Below are 21,819 nucleotides of genomic sequence, written 5' to 3' on the forward strand. Positions count from 1 at the left end.
AACCCGTCAAGCTCACATGGGTCAGGAAGTAAAGCTGAGGACTTCTGAGTCTGTATAGGAGGTAGCCTCACAATTGGGCAGGACTATTGCAGCACAGCTCTGGAAGAATTTTGTGTAATGAACTCCACCTCATGCTTTCATCTCCCCCTTTACATAAAATAGGAAACTAAGACACTTGTTTTAAAAACACAAGATAATCATGACAATTGTTAAACTGATAGAACTTTGCAGTTCAAGAGTTTAGCTAAAGTTGTTGTTTGTTCATCACATTTGCCTGACATATTTGATTAAAAAAGTAACAATTTATAAACGAGTGGTGAGATTTATTTGGAAATGTACACGTTCAAAACTGTTCAAACTGTGCAAAGTTGAAAGCTCCCACAGTTATTCAAAAAGCTTCATGAAAGTGCATCAAATCAGTGATTATTCAAAGATATGGAAAGTGCAAACAACTGTCAGCTCCATTGTTCGAAGACAAGGAGGAGCAGATAGAGGGAAGAGAAACCCAAAATCAATTCACTCCTCTTAAGACATTGCATAGAATCATTAAAAACACATTTCAATCAATCAATTAATAAACAGTTTTTGATATCAATATTCATACTGCTGAGATTAAAAACTTGTGCGTTAATAAATTTAAATTGTAATTGATTATTTTGTACAGATTGAGGAAGTTCTACACTTGACATTTGCAAAGGGGGTTTGGGCAGAAATGTAATCCTTAAATTCAACTTAGAAACAGGCACAAATTGCACCCAATTTTGCAAAACCAGCCCCAGGTCTCCGTGTCGTGGAATCTTATTACTTGGACTAGTCTGCTGTTCAGAGCTGGTCTCTTGTCATTGGAATGCATGGACTTTGCTTCTGCTGCTCAGTTAGAATAGTTTCTCCTTTTTCCTATTTTGAATCATGTTTTAGCAAAAAGAGTTTCAGCAATTATTTGAAGGTGGTGAGGGTGAAATTATAGAGAATTTACACACACACAAACAGGCCATTCAGCCCAAAAGCTTTCTGCTGGTGTTTATTCGAGTCACCTTAATCTGACCCTATCAGCATCACCTTCTATTCCTTTCTCCTTCATACTTAAACTTATAAAGATTCCATAAGGAGCAGATGTTGATTTTTCCTGCCAATATTTAGTGAATGTGACTGTATCTGTCAGGAGTGAGGGAAATGACAAACCCTTTTTGTAACTGTCACTCAGAAACGAACACAGTGCAAAGTCAGCTGCTTCATCTCAGGCGTATTATGAAACCCTGAGTATACATTATCAGGAGTTACTGTACACAACAGGTGATTCCACCTGTAACGTCCTGAAGGCATTCTAGTCAGGGCAAAATGTAGCCTCTAAGCTCTGAAAAAGTTTATTCGCTCAAACCTGGATTCACATCTTCTCAGGCTCATTCCAGGAGTGCAATATGTGGATGCATAAATACGGCCTTAATCTCAGCAATGCAAAGACTTGCCGGAATAATGCAGCTCCTACCAAACCCGAATTATCTTCAATCTAATGGTTAGGGTCTTCACCATTGGGCCATGTGCTGACCACTGACTCCCACAGCAATGTTCACAAAACAATTACATTGGGAATCTCAATCACAATCAGCCTCACTCTAACTGTGCAGGAAGAGGCATCACTCCCAGTTTCACTCAAATTCCCCGAGCATTGACTAAAATAGAGAATTCATTTTGTATTCTTGGCCTTTTGGCTAAGATCAAGCATCAGATCAAGCCCAAGGTGGGTGTGGTGCCTTATCTTGACCCTTGTGGGGTCCAGGAATTGGGTTCAATTTGAACTGGTTTTTGGAGCGAGCAAGGAGATGGATTAAGGGATTGTCTGGCCCACTCTGCACTTTGTAACTTTTAGAATGAAGTAAAAATATGTTTAAAAGTTGAAGTTTTAAGCTGAAGGAACATTACATCAACCAGTTGAGAGTTCTACAGTCCCAGCCTTATTCCCTCACCAAGCATTAAAATGTATATCCATTTAGAGATAGGTTCAAATGCATGAATATAAAATCAGAGATGTCTACAGGTATAAAAGCACCAAAAGGGTAAGCATTGAGGTGCCCATGTGGCCCCACATGAATGTCACACCATTACAGGTCTCCCACTGTTCACGGGAAATGGCCATTCCCTCAACACGAAAGCTTCATCTTGAGCCTGTGACCAGTGGCGATGGAACTTGGGCTCCTGTTTGGGATCAGAGTCATTACTGTCGCTGTCGTTTGGGACGACCCTCAGGAGCAGTGTCATCATCATCATCATCATCCTGTGGATCGGTGCAAAGATCAAACTGTTAGCAAGTTTTTTTTGAGAAAGAAGAATGATTCCCATCCTCTTTAAACTTCACACCTTAAAATGTCTGAGTATTTTTCAATTTATTCAGCTGTCATTCAGCTATCCAGTGTCAGAACAATATCCAAGCTGACACTCCCCTTGTCGGAGGCACTGCCCTTTGAATGGAATGTCAATCCAAGTCCTCCTCTGTGCTTCAGTCTTAACTTAAAAGATTCCGGGGCTTTCAGATAAGCGCATGAATGTGTAAGGAATAGATATGGACCAAGGGCAGGTGGAAGGGATTGGTTTAATTTGGCATCATGTTCGGCACAACATTGTGGGCCGAAGGGTCTGTTGCAGGACTGTACTGTTCTATGTTCTAAAGAAGAGCAGGGAGTTCTCTCTGGTTTGCTATTCAAAATTTATACCTCAACCAGAGATGACCTGGTCATTATTATGTTGGTGTTTGTGAGATCCTGCTCTGCCCAGATTGACGGCCACATTTCCGACCTTACAACAATGACATGTCATCAACTAGAAACATAACTCTTTCCAAAGCTGCTGCCAGTTCTGCTAATGGCAGCAAAGCCCTGGGCCTAATTCACTTTGTATTGCTGTGAGCAGGAATTCTCAGGGCACAGAAACACTGGGTGCAATTTTATCATATTCTGACTAAGTTTCAGCTCAGCTGGAAAAGGAGATGTGTAGCCCGCCAGCTCCACTGTCGGCTTTTCCCACCATATTTCCTGAGACTTAAGTGAAACAAAATCCTGGAGGCGGTTCAGAGCAGGTTGGACAAGCAATCTCGGCCTTTAAGAGATTGCCCAATCTAAATAAACAATAAAAATGAGAAAAAGGATACCCCTTATGGACACGGAGGTGCCCTACCCCCCACCCAGGGGGGCAAGGCAAATATATTTACCCCTCCAGGCTACGGACATGGGGATCCCCCCCACCCCCACCCCCACCGCCGCCCCCCTGCCATAGTCCCTCCTTTCTGACTGTGTCCCTTGCATTGCCCCCGGCATTGACTGGGCACTAACCCCTTAACCAGGTCCTAATTGGTCCAGACCTGTTGTAAACTCTGCCGAATGAGGTCTAAATTCCCAACGTGGGGGGTAATAGGGCGGGGAAGCCTCCTAATATGTGTCAGTGTGTTGTAATAGGGTTCCCGACCTTTCAATGAACCGCATTGCATCATTTGCAGGGAGCGGAGCAATCCCCCTGGTGTGAAAGTCGCTGTGGGACTCCCTCTCGATTCTCTGTCCTCACAGGTTTTCCCACCCACCCTAAACAGGGGCAGGAAATCCCCCCCAACTGACTATTTTTATTTGTTCGTGGGAAATGGGCGTCGCTGGCTGGCCAGCAGTTATTGCCCATCCCTCGTTGCCCGAGAGCAGTTAAGAGTCAACCACATTGCTGTGGCTCTGGAGTCACATGTAGGCCAGACCAGGTAAGGACGGCAGATTTCCTTCCCTAAAGGACATCAGTGAACCAGATGGGTTTTTCCGACAATCGACAATGGTTTCATGGTCATCAATAGATTCTTAATTCCAATTTTTAAAAATTAAATTCAAATTCCACCATCTGCCATGGCGGGATTCGATCCCGCGTCCCCGGAACCTTAGCTGAGTTTCTGGATTAATAGTCTCGCGAAAATACCACTGGGCCACTGCCTCTCCTGCCAAGTGCTCTGTTCCCACACACTTCAAAAATTCTCCAAGAGGATCAGCCAATTCCCCTTGAATTAATAATGAATGAATTGAACAATTCAGTGACAGTTACTGAAGATTTCCTCCACAGACTATGTACAACAAGGATGTATTGTGCATCCCTGTTTCCACTCCATCAACCCCACACCCCAAGCCTTTCTACCATTGACAACTATGGCTTCAGCTGTCTAATTCCTGTGATTTACGTTCCCTGTCTGAGCCCACCTGCCCCACCACCTCCCACTGCTTCAGATAACACGGGTTCTTGGTCATCAATCATAACAAAAAAATGTCTTTTGGAATTAATGTCTATATTTATCTGTATATATTCATTGTAAAGCACTTTGGGATATTTATCAACGTTAAAGCTGCTGGATAAATGTGAACTGTTACTTTTGAGTGAACTTCTTTTATGAGCATAACTTTTTCCGACACAACTTAATGTCGCCTGACGCACTGTCGTATGAGCGTCAAATACCTGAGCAAGAATTGCCCAGCTGTTCACGCCGGTGGGATTCTCTGGTTGTGGCGGCAGCTCACCCCCGCCCGTGGGTTTTCCCGTAACGTGGAATGCCTTCAATGGGAAATCCCATTGACAGCAGCGGACCAGAGAATCCCGCCGCCAGTGAACAGTACACCCCCTTCCACTTCCGAGAAATACGCGGCTGGGAGGCTGGAGAATCTTGGGAATGAGACTTGAACCCATGACCCTCTGACTCACAGCTGAGTGGTAGCAGAAGTGTTGCACTGTAGTGAGCACAAAATGGACAAATCCATTACAGGCCAACCTCTCGTAACTACTCCAGTGAGATTCAATAGTAATAGCACAGGCCTACAACACAAACATAGATGGAACGCAAAAAATGCAACATTGCACTGTGATCTCCAACCCCTTACCCTGAGTTCAGTGAATTTCCTGTTGATGCACCATTTTTCAAAGTGCTTCTTGGCTGCTTTCACACTGTCCTTATCGAACGTCTTACAATACACTTGGATCAGCTGCTCCTTAAACCTCTCTGGCAGCAACTGAGACACCTGGGTAGATGAGAAAGAATGTTGACATTCACGTATATTAACAAACTGACAAGAGTGAACATTCTGGTAGAATGGAGTGAATTACAACACCACAGTGAGTTAACAATCTTAACTTTCTGATTTGCGGAGCTACATAGCACCTCATAAGGCAGATGATGCTGAGGAGCAAATCAAGAACAGGAACATTGTGAAATGGTCGCTCCCCAGCAGCACTGGGAATCAGCTACACTCCTGTCCCTCAGACTACCAAGAGTTTTTAATGCTGTTTTAGAAGTAGGTTTTGTTGCTTGAGATGTTGAATTTACCTGAGCTTTAGGGATTTTGACTGCCTGGTTTTGGTTGTCCTTGCAATAGAACCAAGCCTTGTCAATGGGATTTTCCTCCTCCATTCCGTAGTCCAAATGAACAACCTAAATAAGCAAAACCAGATGTTGAAATATTTCGAATGTTTCAATCCAAAGCACTCCCAATGTCATTGCTTCATAAGCAGACTGCTCACATTTCTGAAGTGGGCCTTGAACCTAGAACCTTCAGACACTTAGACAAGAGTGTCTTCCATTGATCCACAACTAAGACTATTAGACTAGACCATTGAATACCAGTCCTATACAGCTAAAGTAACTTAAAAACATTCAGTGAACCCTAAAAGGTGATGTTGTCATAGAGATTGGTGGTGCTTAAGAAAGCTCTCTGGTTCCAATTTGTCGGTGTGTTTACTGGGACAGAGACTCCAGGCAGAAAGAGTGTCCCTGTTAGCTGGCCCTGACTCAGCTTGGCTGCAGGAGAAGGCCAAGGAACACTTTGATCGCTCCATCTGATTAGGGCTCAGAGGAAGTCCTGTGGAACTGAAAACACAGAGCAGATGGCTCCATGATGCCGAGAGGGTTAGGGGTTAGAGAAAGGGCTGGGTGCCATTGATGGCTTGGTGAAGTTGAAGTGATTGAAGCTTGGTGAAATCTAGGGATATTGCCAGCTCAGAAGTTAGGGAACACAGTTTCAGGAGAAGAAAATGAACCATTGAGAGATGAGAGGTTACTGAGGCAATCCGAGTCTGAGTGGTTTTCGAGGGAATTCAGAGCGCAGATCTTTGAAAGTGAACAGTTGAAAATCCCTCAAGAGGGAGGCAGTGCTGAGATTTTGTGACTGACAGTGGTCATTGACGTCAAGATAGGTTGCTGAGAAATCCATGGACTCTGTCTTGGTGACATTTGCCAGTCAATGTGCAGTGTGGTCTTTCACCATGATTTTCCTGCTAATTCATATTTACTTCCTTTCTGACGTTAGAGAGTAAAATAGACATTGCAAATTGTTTTACTTTTCTGACTTTCTAAAGCGAGTCATGTTAAATAGTTGTTTTTCGGACTGGAGATGGTAGACAATGGTTTCCCACAAGGGTCAGTGTAAGAACCACTCTCATGGATTGATATATATATCTGACTTGAAGATGGAATACAGAGTAAAATTCCAGAATTTGCCAATTATATTAAACTGTATAGCTAACAGTGAGGATAATACCAGCTAACTACAACAGGACAAAGATAGACTAGCAGATGGGCAGACAAGTGGCAGATGGAATTTAACACAGAGAAGAGTGAAGTGATGTACTTTGGTAGAAGCGGTAGGGAGAGGCAATATAGGGAGGGATTCCCTGGCCTTCCGACAGCGTGTTTCTCATGGCGGGAGGTGGTGCGCCATTGGCCGGCGATGGGATCTTCTGGTTCTGTCACTTTGATTCTACCCCATTGCCGTCGGGAAACCTGCAACAGAGTGGGCCGTCAGTGGAACCAAAAGATCCTGCCGGCATTAACAGCCAGAAACAGCTGGACTTGGACTCAAATGCACAGTGCTAAAGAGTGTGAAGGAACAGAGAGGACGAGGGGGCGATCCTACCGACTGTCATGCCATTTGAACGGCATGGCGAGCTGGTGAGGTCGCAAAAGAGGCAAAAAACCAAGTTCACACCCGGTCTCTCACTTCTTGTGATGATACCGGCACTGGATTGCTGGCATGATCAGTCTCGTGCCCTGGAAGGGCTCACTTGCCTTAACGGCCTCACTGCTGTAGGCCTTCACCGGCAAGGATCAGGTACGATTCCCAGCAGGGGGGGACTGTCGTGATGGCCTCGCTGGTGGGACAGGAGGCCATTGAGGGCACCCTGCGTGGTCGCGAGGTGGGGTGCAGTGCCCCTTTGGTCGGCGTTCGGCTGGGGGGATTAGGGTGGAGTGCGCGATTGGCCAGGTTGGTGGGGGGGTGGGGAGGGGTAGATGGTGTGATTGTGGGGGTGGGAGGAATGTCAGATTCCCGGTGCACTAACTGTGTACACTTTATAAAGTGCACTGGGAGATCATGGGCAATAGCGTCCTCTAACATTCATCGCTGGCTTCCTGGTGTGAATGGACTCTGTTCATTCCCCTGCCTGCATCATCTGCTGCTGGGGGATGCACCATGGCAAGGGGAAGGGGGTAGGGGGGAGGGGGTGGTGGCGGCGATCACCATTGGCAGGACCAGAAGATCCCACTGGCGGGTGGGGCTGGAAGATTTTGTCCAAGGGTGGATGTGGAGATGATGAATGATTTCAAGTGGAAATTGGGTGGAAGGGCACTTGAGCAAAATAAACTTTTGGTGCTACTGAAATAAGATAGGAAATGGATTATTCTAAAGAGAGCCGACATGGACTTAATGAATCAAATGGCCTCCTTCTGTGCCGTAATGCATCATGATCCTGTCACTCTAACTGTTGGGCTATGCCACCTCACATCTGGCTGAAGAAAGATTTGAGAAGACACAATGTTAGAGAACATCAAAGAACATAAATAAGACTCAATCATTGCTCTAATATTTTAATGGAACTCATCATGAAACATGTGAAAACAAAATGATTTCGGGTTTGCCGAGAGATAAGCTGCCTCGAGAATGTTGCAAAAAGCAGTGGGAAGTCTGAGGATTGGGAGTGTTTTAGAAATCAGCAGCAGGCCATCAGAAAGTTGATGAAAATGGGAAAAATTGAATATGAGAGTAAATTAGGTAGGAATATAAACACATTTTATCGCAGCTTTTATATGTATATAAAGAGGTTGTAAACATTGGTCCCATAGAAGCAGAAACAGGAGAAATTATCAAGTGGAGTGAGGAAACGCAGAGGCATTGAATAAATGTTTTGGGCAGAATGTTACAGTCCCTCCACAGGAATCGTAGTGGGCAGGACATGAACCATGCCACGGTCCATTGATCTCAGGCAGGATTTTCCAGTCTTGGGGTGAGCACGGCTGGAAACTCTTGTCCTTTGTGTCAATTCTTCACAGTAGAAGGCACACATTTCACACCAGAAATAGACGGTAAGGAGATTAAAGAAATAAATATCAGCTAAGAGAAAGTGTTGGCAAAACGTAAGAGGATAAAATCTGACAAATTCCCCAGACCCGATTGTCTACATCCTTGGATTCTAAAGAGATAGCTGCAGAAACACTGGATGTACTGGTTATGATTTTCCAAAATTCCTTCGATACAGACCAGCCCCATTAGATTGGAAGTTGGCAAATATTACAAAAGAGGGAGCAAGAGCAGTGAACTGTAGGCCAATTAGCCTAACATCTGTTGTTGGGAAAATGCTGGATTCTATTATTAAGGAAGTCTTAACAAAGCACTGAGGAAAGCATAATATTATTAGAACAAGTCAACATGGTTTTACTAAATGAAAATCCTGTTTGACAATTTTATTAGAGTTTTTTGAGGATGCAACTGGAGAAGTAGATAAAGGGGAATGAGTAGATGTGATATACCTGGATTTCTAAAAGGCATTCAATCTTTGTTGAGTGTTACAAAATATCTAATTAAATGGCTGCCGATGCCTCTCTACCATCTTACCTTTTAACCTATTCTCCCAGTCCACTTTAGCTAACAATCTCCACTCTATTGTAATTGTCTTTATTTAAGTTTAAGACTCTAGTTCCAGATCCACATTTCTCTGTTCCCTGGTCAGTTCCAGAATGTAAGGGAGCTTATAAATTATTCATGCCTGTGACTTTTTTCCTTCTCTATTTCTTATCTCCACCCAAACTGATTTGCTATCTTGACCTTCCAAGGTCAACACTTCAGTATTGATATCATCCATTATTAACAAAGCTACTCAATCTCTCTTTCCTTTCCTCCTGCCATTCCAAAATGTCAAATACCCTTGAACGTTCAGATCCCAGGCGTGATCACTTTCCAACTGTGTTCATGCACATGGCCAATTTTCCCTGGTGGTGCGGGGGCAGGAAGGGAAGAAGTCAAATAATTTCAGAACTATCCAATACTTGCCTTTACTATGAAATCTTCTGGGGAAAATTGGACACCCGGAATTTTCAATGCGGTGGCCACCTCAGCAGGCAGTTTGTGTTCTTCTTTCTAAAAAAAATTGCAACAGTTTGTCCTAAAATTGGTTTTATTAAAAAGTAAAGTAACTTTACAACAAAACATTTGTCGCGGTGTGTTATAAAAAATGTAAACAATATAAAGGTAAAGTTATAAAGGTTTATCCAGCGTTTCTTCAATAGCTCAGAAAATTAATCCATGGAGTGCCTCAACCAAATAACAAGTCACACTTAACATAGTACAATGTCACAGCAATGTTATTAAGCATTCTTTGACACCAAGCCACAAAGGGAGATAGAAACATAGAAACATAGAAAAACTACAGCACAATACAGGCCCTTCAGCCCACAAAGTTGTGCCGAACATGTCCCTACCTTAGCGATTGCTAGGCTTACCTATAACCCTTTTTCTTACTAAGTTCCATGTGCTTATCTAAAAGTCTCTTAAAAGACCCTATCGAATCCGCCTCCACCACCGTTGCTGGCAGCCCATTCCACGCACCCACCACCCTCTGAGTGAAAAACTTACCCCTGACACCTCCTCTGTACCTACTCCCCAGCACCTTAAACCTGTGTCCTCTTGTGGCAACCATTTCAGCCCTGGGAAAAAGCCTCTGACTATCCACTCGATCAATACCTCTCAACATCTTATACACCTCTATCAGGTCACCCCTCATCGTTCGTCTCTCCAAGGAGAAAAGGCCGAGCTCACTCAACCTATCCTCATAAGACATGCTCCCCAACCCAGACAACAGCCTTGTAAATCTCCTCTGCACCCTTTCTATGGCTTCCACATCCTTCCTGTAATGAGGCAACCAGAACTGAGCACAGTACTCCAAGTGTGGTGTGACCAGGGTCTTATATAGCTGCAACATTATCTCATGACTCCTAAACTCAATTCCTCGATTGATGAAGGCCAGTACACCATACGCCTTCTTAGCCACAGCCTCAACCTGCACAGCTGCTTTGAGCGTCCTATGAACTCGGACCCCAAGATCCTTCTGATCTTCCACACTGCCAAGAGTCCTACCATTAATATTATATTCCGCCATCCTATTTGACCTGCCAAAATGAACCACCTCACACTTATCTGGGTTGAACTCCATCTGCACTTCTCTGCCCAGTCTTGCATCCTATCAATGTCTCGCTGCAACTTCTGACATCCTTCCACACTATCCACAACACCTCCAACCTTTGTGTCATCAGCAAACTTACCAACCCATCCCTCCACTTCCTCATCCAGGTCATTTATAAAAATCACAAAGAGTAAGGGTCCCAGAACAGACCCCTGGGGCACTCCACTGGTGACCGACCTCCATGCAGTATATGACCCATCTATAACCACTCTTTGCCTTCTGTGGGCAAGCCAGTTCTGGATCCACAAAGCAATGTCCCCTTGGATCCCATGTCCCCTCACTTTCTCAATAAGCCTTGCATGGGGCACCTTATCAAATGCCTTGCTGAAGTCCATATATACTACATCTGCAGCTCTTCCTTCATCAATGTGTTTAGTCACATCCTCAAAAAATTCAATCAGGCTCGTAAGGCACGATCTGCCTTTGACAAAGCCATGCTGACTATTCTTAATCATATTATACCTCTCCAAATGTTCATAAATCCTGCCTCTCAGGATCTTCTCCATCAACTTATCAACCACTGAGGTTAGACTCACTGGTCTATAATTTCCAGGGCTATCTTTGAATAAAGGATCTTTCTTGAATAAAGGAACAACATACGCAATACTCCAATCCTCCGGAACCTCTCCCGTCTCCATTGATGATGCAAAGATCATCGCCAGAGGCTCAGCAATCTCCTCCCTCGCCTCCCACAGTAGCCTGGTGTACATCTCATCTGGTCCCGGCGACTTATCTAAATTGATGCTTTTCAAAAGCTCCAACACATCCTCTTTCTTAATATCTACATGCTCAAGCTTTTCAGTCTGCTGCAAGTCTGCACTACAACCACCAAGATCCTTTTCCATAGTGAATACTGAAGTAAAGTATTCATTAAGTACCTCTGCTATTTCTTCCGGTTCCATACAATATTAGAACAGGTGAGTGAAAGCTCAGTTAGGAAGGTCGGTTTTATGAAACATGGTAAAGGAAGAGAGTGATAGAGATAGGCAGAGGAGTGGGGGAGGGAACCCTAGACCTTATCACCCCGGCAACTGAGGCAGTGATAAAGTTACAGGAATGCACAAAATGCTTGAACTGGAGATACCCAGGGATCTTGGATTGTTGTAGCGCCGGAGGACAGCGCAGAGTTAGGGAGTTATAGGAATCTGAACACAAGAATAAGAATTTTACACTTCAAGAATTGCTGCACCGGGAATTAATTTAGATCGTGAGAATGAGAGGGGGATGAGTGAATGGGAGCTGGTGCAATAACTGATCAATGGAAGAAGAATTTACTGTTCACGAGAGGACTGTGATGAAGAGCAAACAGAAGAACGGAGTTACAAACTCAACATAGAAGTGGAATCAGGCTACAAAACGACAGACAAATTGGAATTTAGTGGCAATGAATATTCATGAGGTCAAAAAGAACAGTTTTGAAGAAATCAGCTCGGAAGATTAGCAAACACTGTTCCAAAGATAGAAGCATGTGTTCTGGAATTCTCTGCCCCAAAGGGTAGTGGAGGCTGCATCATTAAAAGTATTTCAAGTGAATGTGGATGAATATCTGATAGATTGAGGAATAGAGGGTTATGAGGAGATGGCCATGTATGTATTGAATGGCAGGGCAGGTTTGAAGGGCCTGGTGGCCTACTCCTGCTTCTATTGCTTGTGTTCATGGTATACAGTTACTGCAAGCACGGGTTTTTACGCTGTGCCTATGTTGAGCCAGAGAAAATCTTGCTTATTCTCCACTTGATGCCTGTAAAGCATTTGGGCAGCACCGTTATAGACATAAAGTCGAGGCACAGGTATCTAGCTGGGTATAATCAGGAAACGTATAGAAACTGGACCCATTCCTAGGAGTAATGACACAGAGGTGATGAGATCTCTGAAAGCAACACAACTGCCCAACTCTGCACAAAACAGCATGGAACTGGAAGGATAGAATGCTAAATAGTCTTTGTGATTATTCCCTGGACTTGCATGGGGGAATCATTGATTGACCTCTCTGTAGGACTCATTGAATATGAACGAGCTCCCTGGGGATTGGTAATGAATTCATTAGGTGGAGCTCGCATACCAAGCCCTGTATAAAGCAGGCCCCTGAGTGGGTCCATTATTGCATTGTCCCAGTTGGGACCTGTTTGTGTTCACCACAGGTATTTGGCCTTACTTTACTTTATTCATAACATAAGAACATAAGAACTAGGAGCAGGAGTAGGCCATAGAACCATAGAAAATTACAGCTCAGAAACAGGCCTTTTGGCCCCTCTTGTCTGTGCCGAACCATTTTTTGCCTAGTCCCACTGACCTGCACTTGGACCATATCCCTCCACACCCCTCTCATCCATGCATCTGTCCAAGTTTTTCTTAAATGTTAAAAGTGACCCCGCATTTACTACTTTATCCGGCAGCTCATTCCACACTCCCACCACTCTCTGCGTGAAGAAGCCCCCCCTAATATTCCCTTTCAACTTTTCTCCTTTCACCCTTAACCCATGCCCTCTGGTTTTTTTCTCCCCTAGCCTCAGTGGAAAAAGCCTGCTTGCATTCACTCTATCTATACCCATCAAAATCTTATACACCTCTATCAGATCTCCCCTCATTCTTCTACGCTCCAGGGAATAAAGTCCCAACCTATTCACTCTCTCTCTGTAACTCAGCTTCTCAAGTCCCGGCAATATCTCTGCACTCTTTCAACCTTATTTACATCCTTCCTGTAACTAGGTGACCAAAACTGTACACAATACTCTAAATTCGGCCACACCAATGCCTTATATAACCTTACCATAACACTCCAACTTTTATACTCGATACTCCGATTTATAAAGGCCATCTGGCCCTTTGTGCCTGCTCTGTCATTCAATAAGACCATGGCTGTTCTTTTCGTGGACTCAGCTCCACTTACCCGCTCGCTCACCATAACCCTTAATTCCTTTACTGTTCAAAAATGTATCTAACCTTGCCTTAAAAACATTCAATGAGGTAGCCTCAACTGCTTCACTGGGCAGAGAATTCCACAGATTTACAACCTTTTGTGTGAAGAAGTTCCTCCTCAACTCAGTCCTAAATCTGCCTCCCCTTATCTTGAGGCTATGCCCCCTAGTTCTAGTTTCACCCGCTAGTGGAAACAACTTCCCTGCTTCTATCTTATCTATTCCCTTCATAATCTTATATGTTTCTAGAAGATCTCCCCTCATTCTTCTGAATTCCAATGAGTATAGCCCCAGTCTACTCAGTCTCTCCTCATAAGCCAACCCTCTCAACTCCGGAATCAACCTCGTGAATCTCCTCTGCACCCCCTCCAGTGCCAGTATATCCTTTCTCAAGTAAGGAGACCAAAACTGTACACAGTACTCCAGGTGTGGCCTCACCAGCACCCTATACAGCTGCAACATAATCTCGCTGTTTTTAAACTCCATCCCTCTAGCAATGAAAGACAAAATTCCTTTTCCCTTCTTAATTACTTGCTGCACCTGCAAACCAACTCCTTGTGATTCATGCACAAGGACACCCAGGTCCCTCTGCACAGCAGCATGCTGCAATTTTTTACCATTAAATAATCGTCCATTTTGCTGTTATTTCTACCAAAATGGATGACCTTACATTTACCAACATTGTACTCCATCTGCCAGACCCTCGCCCACTCACTTAGACTATCTATATCCCTTTGCAAACTTTCAGCACCCTCTGCATACTTTGCTCTGCCACTCATCTTCGTGTTATCTGTGGATTTTGACACACTACACTTGGTCCAACTCCAAATCATCTCTGTAAATCATAAACAATTGCGGTCCCAACACTGACCCCTCAGACACACCACTAGTCACTGATCGCCAACCAGAAAAACACCCATTTACCCCCACTCTTTGCTTTCTGTTAGTTAATCAATCCTCTATCCATGCTAATACATTACCGGTAACACCGTGCACCTTTATCTTATGTAGCAGTCTTTGGTGCGGCACCTTGTCAAATGCCTTCTGGAAATCCAGATACACTACATCCACAGGTTCCCCAATGTCCACTGCACATGTAATGTTCTCAAAGAATTCCACCAAATTAGTCAAACATGACCTGCCCTTCATGAACCCATGCTGCATCTTTCCAATGGGACAATTTATATCCAGATGTCTCACTATTTCTTCCTTGATGATAGATTCAAGCATTTTCCCTCCTACAGATGTTAAACTAACTGGCCTATAGTTACTCACCTTTTGTCTACCTCTTTTTTAAAACAGTGGCGTTGCATTTGCTTTTTTCCAATCTGCGAGAACCACCCCTGAGTCCAGCGAATTTTGGTAAATTACCACTAGTGCATTTGCTATTTCCCCCGCCATCTCTTTCAGTATCCTGGGATGCATTCCACCAGGACCAGGGTACTAAAAGAGATGGCGGAGGAAATAACAAATGCACTAGTGGTAATTCAGTGCAATAAAGCACTGTTCCTTTACAGCCACTCCTGATTGTCTCTCAATATGACTTCACTAGAAAAGGGGGAAGAATCACCTGAACATTGGAAAATGAAACACTGGAAAAAAATAAGAGGTTGCTTGTAAATTTTTTAATAATGATGAAGAGGTTTGATAGAATGCATGTGGATCAGATCAAAGGGGAGTAAGACTAAGGTAGCAACTAACAGATGCGATAAAGCATTTAGGAGACTTTCTTTATGCAAACAGGGATGAGAAAGTGAAGCTTGGTGTCACGTAGAGTGGCTGCAGCTCAAAGTACTACATGAGGGAGAAGGGAAAAGTGCAGGGTTGCCAACTCTGTTTTGAGATATTCCTGGAGAAATTGTTATGATATTGGATCACATGACATTTGGTAACGTGACACCACTCACATGATGCTTAATCACATGACCTTTGCCCACTGCTTGTAAATGGCATTGCCTTTACAAGAGTTGAATGGCTCAGTATCACCGAGCCACAAAGAAAGTTTTTGATATGGTGTTGCACAGTGAGATGCATAACGTAATTTATAAATAAAGCTCATAAAAGATTACAACAATTTCTGGCTCGGTAAGGTATAAACTATCGCGTTAGCAGGACTGTTTCTCTTGAATTGCCAGTTACAGTGCTCGGGAAACCAATCCGCAATTTTTAGAACTTCCACCCAAAGTGGAAGGGTTTGAAACTCCAGAATATCAGGGTGCAAGGGCATGGTGGGTGATGTAATTAGAGTGGAGGGAGACCAAATATGGACCAGGTGAACTGAATGACTTGTTGGTAAATAATGTATAGTTCATTGTAATACTGACTTTTTTAACTTCTCTTTTTTCTTCAGGCCGAACATGCCCAACGCATTTGTAGAGCTTGCGGTCAATGACATTTTGGAGGATTTTCTGTGCCCCAGTGTTGGGGCCACAGCTGTTCTCTTTATATATTAACGATCTAGATGACGGGACTGGGAGCATTCTGGCCAAGTTTGCCGATGATACAAAGATAGGTGGAGGGGCAGGTAGTATTGAGGAGGTGGGGAGGCTGCAGAAAGATTTAGACAGTTTAGGAGAGTGGTCCAAGAAGTGGCTGATGAAATTCAACGTGGGCAAGTGCGAGGTCGTACACTTTGGAAAAAAGAATAGAGGCATGGACTATTTTCTAAACGGTGACAAAATTCATAATGCTAAAGTGCAAAGGGACTTGGGAGTCCTAGTCCAGGATTCTCTAAAGGTAAACTTGCAGGTTGAGTCCGTAATTAAGAAAGCAAATGTAATGTTGTCATTTATCTCAAGAGGCTTGGAATACAAAAGCAGGGATGTACTTCTGAGGCTTTATAAAGCACTGGTTAGGCCCCATTTGGAGTACTGTGAGCAATTTTGGGCCCCACACCTCAGGAAGGACATACTGGCACTGGAGCGGGTCCAGCGGAGATTCACACGGATGATCCCAGGAATGGTAGGCCTGACATACGATGAACGTCTGAGGATCGTGGGATTATATTCATTGGAGTTTAGGAGGTTGAGGGGAGATCTGATAGAAACTTACAAGATAATGAACGGCTTAGATAGGATGGACGTAGGGAAGTTGTTTCCATTAACAGGGGAGACTAGGACGCGGGGGCACAGCCTTAGAATAAAAGGGAGTCACTTTAGAACAGAGATGAGGAGAAATTTCTTCAGCCAGAGAGTGGTGGGTCTGTGGAATTCATTGCCACAGAGGGCTGTGGAGGCCGAGACGTTGAGCGTCTTCAAGACAGAAATTGATAAATTCTTGATTTCTCGAGGAATTAAGGGCTATGGGGAGAGAGCGGGTAAATGGAGTTGAAATCAACCATGATTGAATGGTGGAGTGGACTCGATGGGCCGAATGGCCTTACTTCCGCTCCTATGTCTTATGGTCTTATGGTCTTTCAGATTTTGGTCAGATGACCTTAAGATTTGCTGAAATATATCATCTGGAAAAGCAACAACACAAGTTCCAATGAAATATAGGCGGTGAAAATGGGCTCTGTAGTGCTGGTGCCAAGGTTACAGAAGGCCCAAAGGGTTTACAATGATGCCAACCAGGTTTTCTGGGAAGGATATGAGTTTAGGCACATCATGTGGATCCCAGAAAGGGGCAGAAGAGGCGCTACCAAGATGTCAGAAAACATTCTGACTGACACAATGTTAATTCAACAAACTTTATCAGCACACTTGCACTGGACACAGTGCTAATCAGTCCCAGCTGTGTTTAACAGCACGAGGCACCCAGCCCCCCATCCACACCACCCATCCCTCCCTCTCCTACTTTGGGGAGGCACAGTAAGAAGTCTCACAACAACAGGCTAAAGTCCAACAGGTTTATTTGGCAGCACAAGTTTATGGACTGCTGCCCCTTCATCAGGTGAGTGAAGAGTTGGGTTCACAAACAGGGCATATATAGACACAGACTCAATTACAAGATAATGGTTGGAATGTGAGTCTTTACAGGTAATCAAGTCATTACAGATGCAGACAATGCGAGTGCAGAGAGGGTTAAGCACAGGTTAATGAGGTGTGTATTGTCTCAAGCCAGGACAGTTCGTGAGATTTTGCGAGCCCAGGCAAGTCGTGGGGGTTACAGGTAGTGTGACATGAACCCAAGATCCCTGGTTGAGGCCATCCTCATGTATGCGGAACTTGGCTATCAGTCTCTGCTCGGCGATTCTGCGTTGCCATATGTCTTCAACATGTCATCGATGAAGATGAACATCCCGCTAATGCCGTCCCCCCATCCCAATACTTGCCTTCAAACAATCGCGCAGCCTCAAACAGATCATCGCTCACAGCAAACTACTCAGCCTTCAGGAGAACAGCAACCACGACACCACACAACACAGCCACAGCAACCTCTGCAAGACGTGCCGGATCATCAACACGGATGCCATCATCTCACGTGAGAACACCATCCACCAGGTACACGGAACATACTCTTGCGACTCGGCCAACGTTGTCCAAATGATACGCTGCAGGAAAGGATGTCCCGAGGCATGGTACATTGGGGAAACCATGCAGATGCTACAACAACGGATGAATGAACACTGCTCGACAATCACCAGGCAAGACTGTTCTCTTCCTGTTGGGGAGCACTTCAGCAGTCAAGGGTATTCAGCCTCTGATCTTTGGGTAAGCGTTCTCCAACGCGGCCTTCAAGACACACAACAACCCAGAATCACTGAGCAGAAACTGATAGCCAAGTTCCGCACACATGAGGACGGCCTCAACCGGGATCTTGGGTTCATGTCACACTACCTGTAACCCCCACGACTTGCTTGGGCATGCAAAATCTTATTAACAATTCATACCTCTTTAACCTGTGCTTAAGCCTCTCTCCACTTGCATTGTCTGCACCTGTAAAGACTTGATTACCTGTTAAGACTCGCATTCCAACCATTATCTTGTAATTGAGCCTGTGTCTATATATGCCCTGTTTGTGAACCCAACTCTTCCCTCACCTGATGAAGGAGCAGCGCTCCGAAAGTTTGTGCTTCCAAATAAACCTGTTGGACTTTAACCTGGTGTTGTGAGACTTCTTACTGTGCCCACCCCAGTCCAACGCCGGCATCTCCACATCATGGCTACTTTGGGGAGATGGTGACACAGCGGCAATGTCACTGAACTAGTAATCCAGAGGCCCAAGCTGATGCTTGTCAAATCCCCTCATAGCAGGTGGCGGAATTTAAATTTAGTTAATAGAAATTGAAAGCCAGTTTCAGTAACGGTGACCATGGAACCATCATTGGTGCTTGTAAAAACCCATCTGGTTTACTAACGACCTTCAGGGATGGAAATCTGCTGTCCTTAACCGTTCTGGCCTACATGTGACTCCAGAGCCACAGCAATGTGGTTAATTCTTAACTGCCCTCTGAAATGGCCTAGCAAGACATTCCGTTCAAGGGCAATTTAAGAATAGAGAACAAAGGTTGGTTTTGCCAATGATGCCCACATACTTTATTTTAAATATTTAAAAAAGTTATTTCTGCTTAGATTAAGTTATTTGAAGAACCTGGGGTGAATTTTTTGAAGATCTGCTGATTAAAATCAAGGAGGCAACATGATTTGAAAACAAAGGCTATGGAAGTGTTGCAAGATAACCATGAAATAAACAGTAACTGCAGTGAGTGGAACTTCTGTGAAGAATGAGGAGGATGAGGTACGCCCTCGAGGTGAAGAGGATGCTTACAGTGGAGTAGGGTCCATGGCAAGAACCTGTGCATGGAGTCTTCTGACATGGGGACGCTGTTTTGCTCCAACAACTGAACGGTTCAGGCTGACCAGAAGAGTCTCCCACTCTTACTGCCTGCCAGCGGCGTATTGTAAGTATTTACAGGCTGATTCTCAACCTGTTTGGCCATGTTATGAACACATCTTCCTTGAACTTCAAGTGCTGAAATGGGATCGAACCTGGAGCTTCTGCTCAGAGGCAGGGACACTACCCACAGTGAGGAAGGAGGGCTCGCCACAAAGCACTTTACAGGAACACCTTTCTCACCTGCCCCTGGCCCAGGAGTAGTCCCTGAAGTGATTCAGGTTGAACAGGTAGGTGGTTGCTGATGCAAGACACATCTGCCTAGATTGCTCAGCTGGAACCCTCCAGTACACACCAGATGAGATATGCAAGTTGAGGGCAGCTTGCAGCATTCACTAACATCGTGAGGGAACAGTCATTGCCACCAGTAATCCAGAGACCACTTGAGAGGAGAAGGAACAGGAGAAGGATGGGACAAAGAATCCTGAACACCTGGATCGGTTGTCAGGGACTATTTGCTGAGACTCTAGTTTCAATTTGACTAGTTCCTCAGACCACCATGGACCCACTATTCCTCACCTTCACATCCACCTGAGATGTCCCATCACAGTGACCTCTTTGCCATCACACGACACACAAAACCTTCTCCCTCACATCTGTAACCAGCAATACATTCAATTATACAAGCAAAAATAAGCTAAAAACCTGTGTTGCATTCCCCCAGTGGCCATTTTGCAGACGCCTTTTACTGTCCTAATGCTACTCACCCCAGTGATTGCAACATGGCTGATCGCAGGTCACTGACTTTCACTGGGGGAATGAGACTGAACTGACTGCAGGGCATAAGCATGTTGTATTTGTCTAATTGAGTTCTTTGGACCTGCATTGTGAGAATAAACAAACTATAAATAAAACTCGAGGGCCCAGCTTCAGATTTCACCATCTTGGCATGGACAGCACTGCACTGAGAGAGCCAGTGGCACTCCTGCAGTGTGGTACCTCAGCAATCCTGTTGCAGGGTAGATTGCTGGATTCCTGACAGAGCCTGAAGCACCCTTTCAGCACTGAGATCCACAGCTATGATGGCAGCAGCATGGATCCCTTGAACTCAGCCTGAGCTTTCACTACAGCTCTGAGATATTGGGTGGTTAGTGGCATTGCCACCAAATCCTAAATCAAGGCTGGGTCAGCTGCTGCTGTCAAGGGGTTGGCCGTTGAGGGTGGGCTGGGAGTTGAGAAGGGCCCCAAGGCAGTATTATCCTTTCACCATCAATGATCTTGGTGATGCTCTGGGCTCCGTTGCAGCTGCACCCTTTGACTGACAGCACCAATTAGGTTCAGTGGATGAAGCTCTGCCTGGTCCCTGCTGAACCTTTCTGTTCTGTGCTACCTTCGACTGCAAGAGAAAGGGAAGAATGCCAGTGATTGTGCTGCACTGGGTTTACAGTCATAGAGGTTTTAGCCAAATAGAATCATAGAAATCCTACAGTACAGAAAGAGGCCATTCGGCCCATCGAGTCTGCACCGACCACAATCCCACCCTGGCCCTACCCCCATATCCCTACATATTTTACCCGCTAATCCCTCTAATCTACGCTAAGGGGCAATTTTTAGCATGGCCAATCAACCTAACCCGCACATCTTTGGACTGTGGGAGGAAACCGGAGCACCCGGAGGAAACCCACGCAGACATGAGGAGAATGTGCAAACTCCACACAGACAGTGTGGAGATGTCCCCAAGCCGGGAATCGAACCCAGGTCCCTGGAGCTGTGAAGCAGCAGTGCTAACCACTGTGCTACTGTGCCACCCTATATAGTTGAAGATACGAGGAGGCAGCCAGAGGTGTGTTTGATCATTCAAGCTGTATGAGGGCAACGTGCTGTTTGGGAACGATAGGAGTGAATCCGAGTCTTCGGGATGAGTCATGGGGATCTGTTGGATAGGAGATCATAGAATCACTACAGCGCAGAAGAAGGCCATTCGGCCCATTGAGTCTGCAACATCTCTCCAACAGAGCATCTTACCTAGACTCTTCCCTCCACCCTCTCCCCGTAACCCCACACATTTGCCACGCTAATCCCCACACATTTTGGGATCCTAAGGGGCAATTTAGCATGGCCATTCCACCTAGTCTGCGCATATTTGGACTGTGGGAGGAAACCAGAGCACCCGGAGGAAACCCATGTAGACATGGGGAGAATGTTCAAACTCCGCACAGACAGCCACCCAAGACCGGAATCAAAGCCAGGTCCCTGGCACTGTGACGCAGCAGTGCTAACCACTGTGCCACCCACATTGTGAATTAGCAGATAGTGATGAAAGCCAGCATGTGGCCTTCTGCTGAAACCTGGGACAGAACCAGGGACCTTTAGATCTCCAGTCTAACACTCCCAACTGAGCTATTTCTGCTTAGTGCTTTTCTGAGACGTCATTTGCGGATGCATTCACTGACCTGAACCATCCACATGAAGCCATTAATCTTCTTCCTGTATCGCTGTCAGGTCTGAGGGGTCAGGCTATGGGAAATGAATCCCATGGCCAACTGTTTCCATTTACTTCAAATGATCTTCCTTGAGGGTCAGCTGCACCCCTGTGAAAATATGTCTCCCT

The 21,819-nt window shown here is 45.0% G+C and overlaps 1 protein-coding gene across 1 annotated transcript in view; it reads right to left on the minus strand.

Moving 5' to 3' along the window:
• Window positions 1-311: 311 nt before the first annotated feature.
• LOC144508638 (deoxynucleoside triphosphate triphosphohydrolase SAMHD1-like) overlaps window positions 312-21,819 on the minus strand; it is a 45,038-nt gene continuing 23,530 nt past the window's right edge. The window contains exons 11-16 of the mRNA XM_078236856.1: window positions 16,845-16,893; window positions 15,758-15,848; window positions 9,327-9,413; window positions 5,333-5,437; window positions 4,890-5,027; window positions 312-2,272 (exon numbers count right to left, since the gene is read on the minus strand). Of these exons, the coding sequence (XP_078092982.1) occupies window positions 2,213-2,272; window positions 4,890-5,027; window positions 5,333-5,437; window positions 9,327-9,413; window positions 15,758-15,848; window positions 16,845-16,893 (530 nt within the window). The 3' untranslated portion in view covers window positions 312-2,212. The remainder of the gene's footprint in view (window positions 2,273-4,889; window positions 5,028-5,332; window positions 5,438-9,326; window positions 9,414-15,757; window positions 15,849-16,844; window positions 16,894-21,819) is intronic.

The sequence above is a fragment of the Mustelus asterias genome, chromosome 20, assembly GCF_964213995.1.
Source record: "Mustelus asterias chromosome 20, sMusAst1.hap1.1, whole genome shotgun sequence".
NCBI lineage: Eukaryota > Metazoa > Chordata > Chondrichthyes > Carcharhiniformes > Triakidae > Mustelus > Mustelus asterias.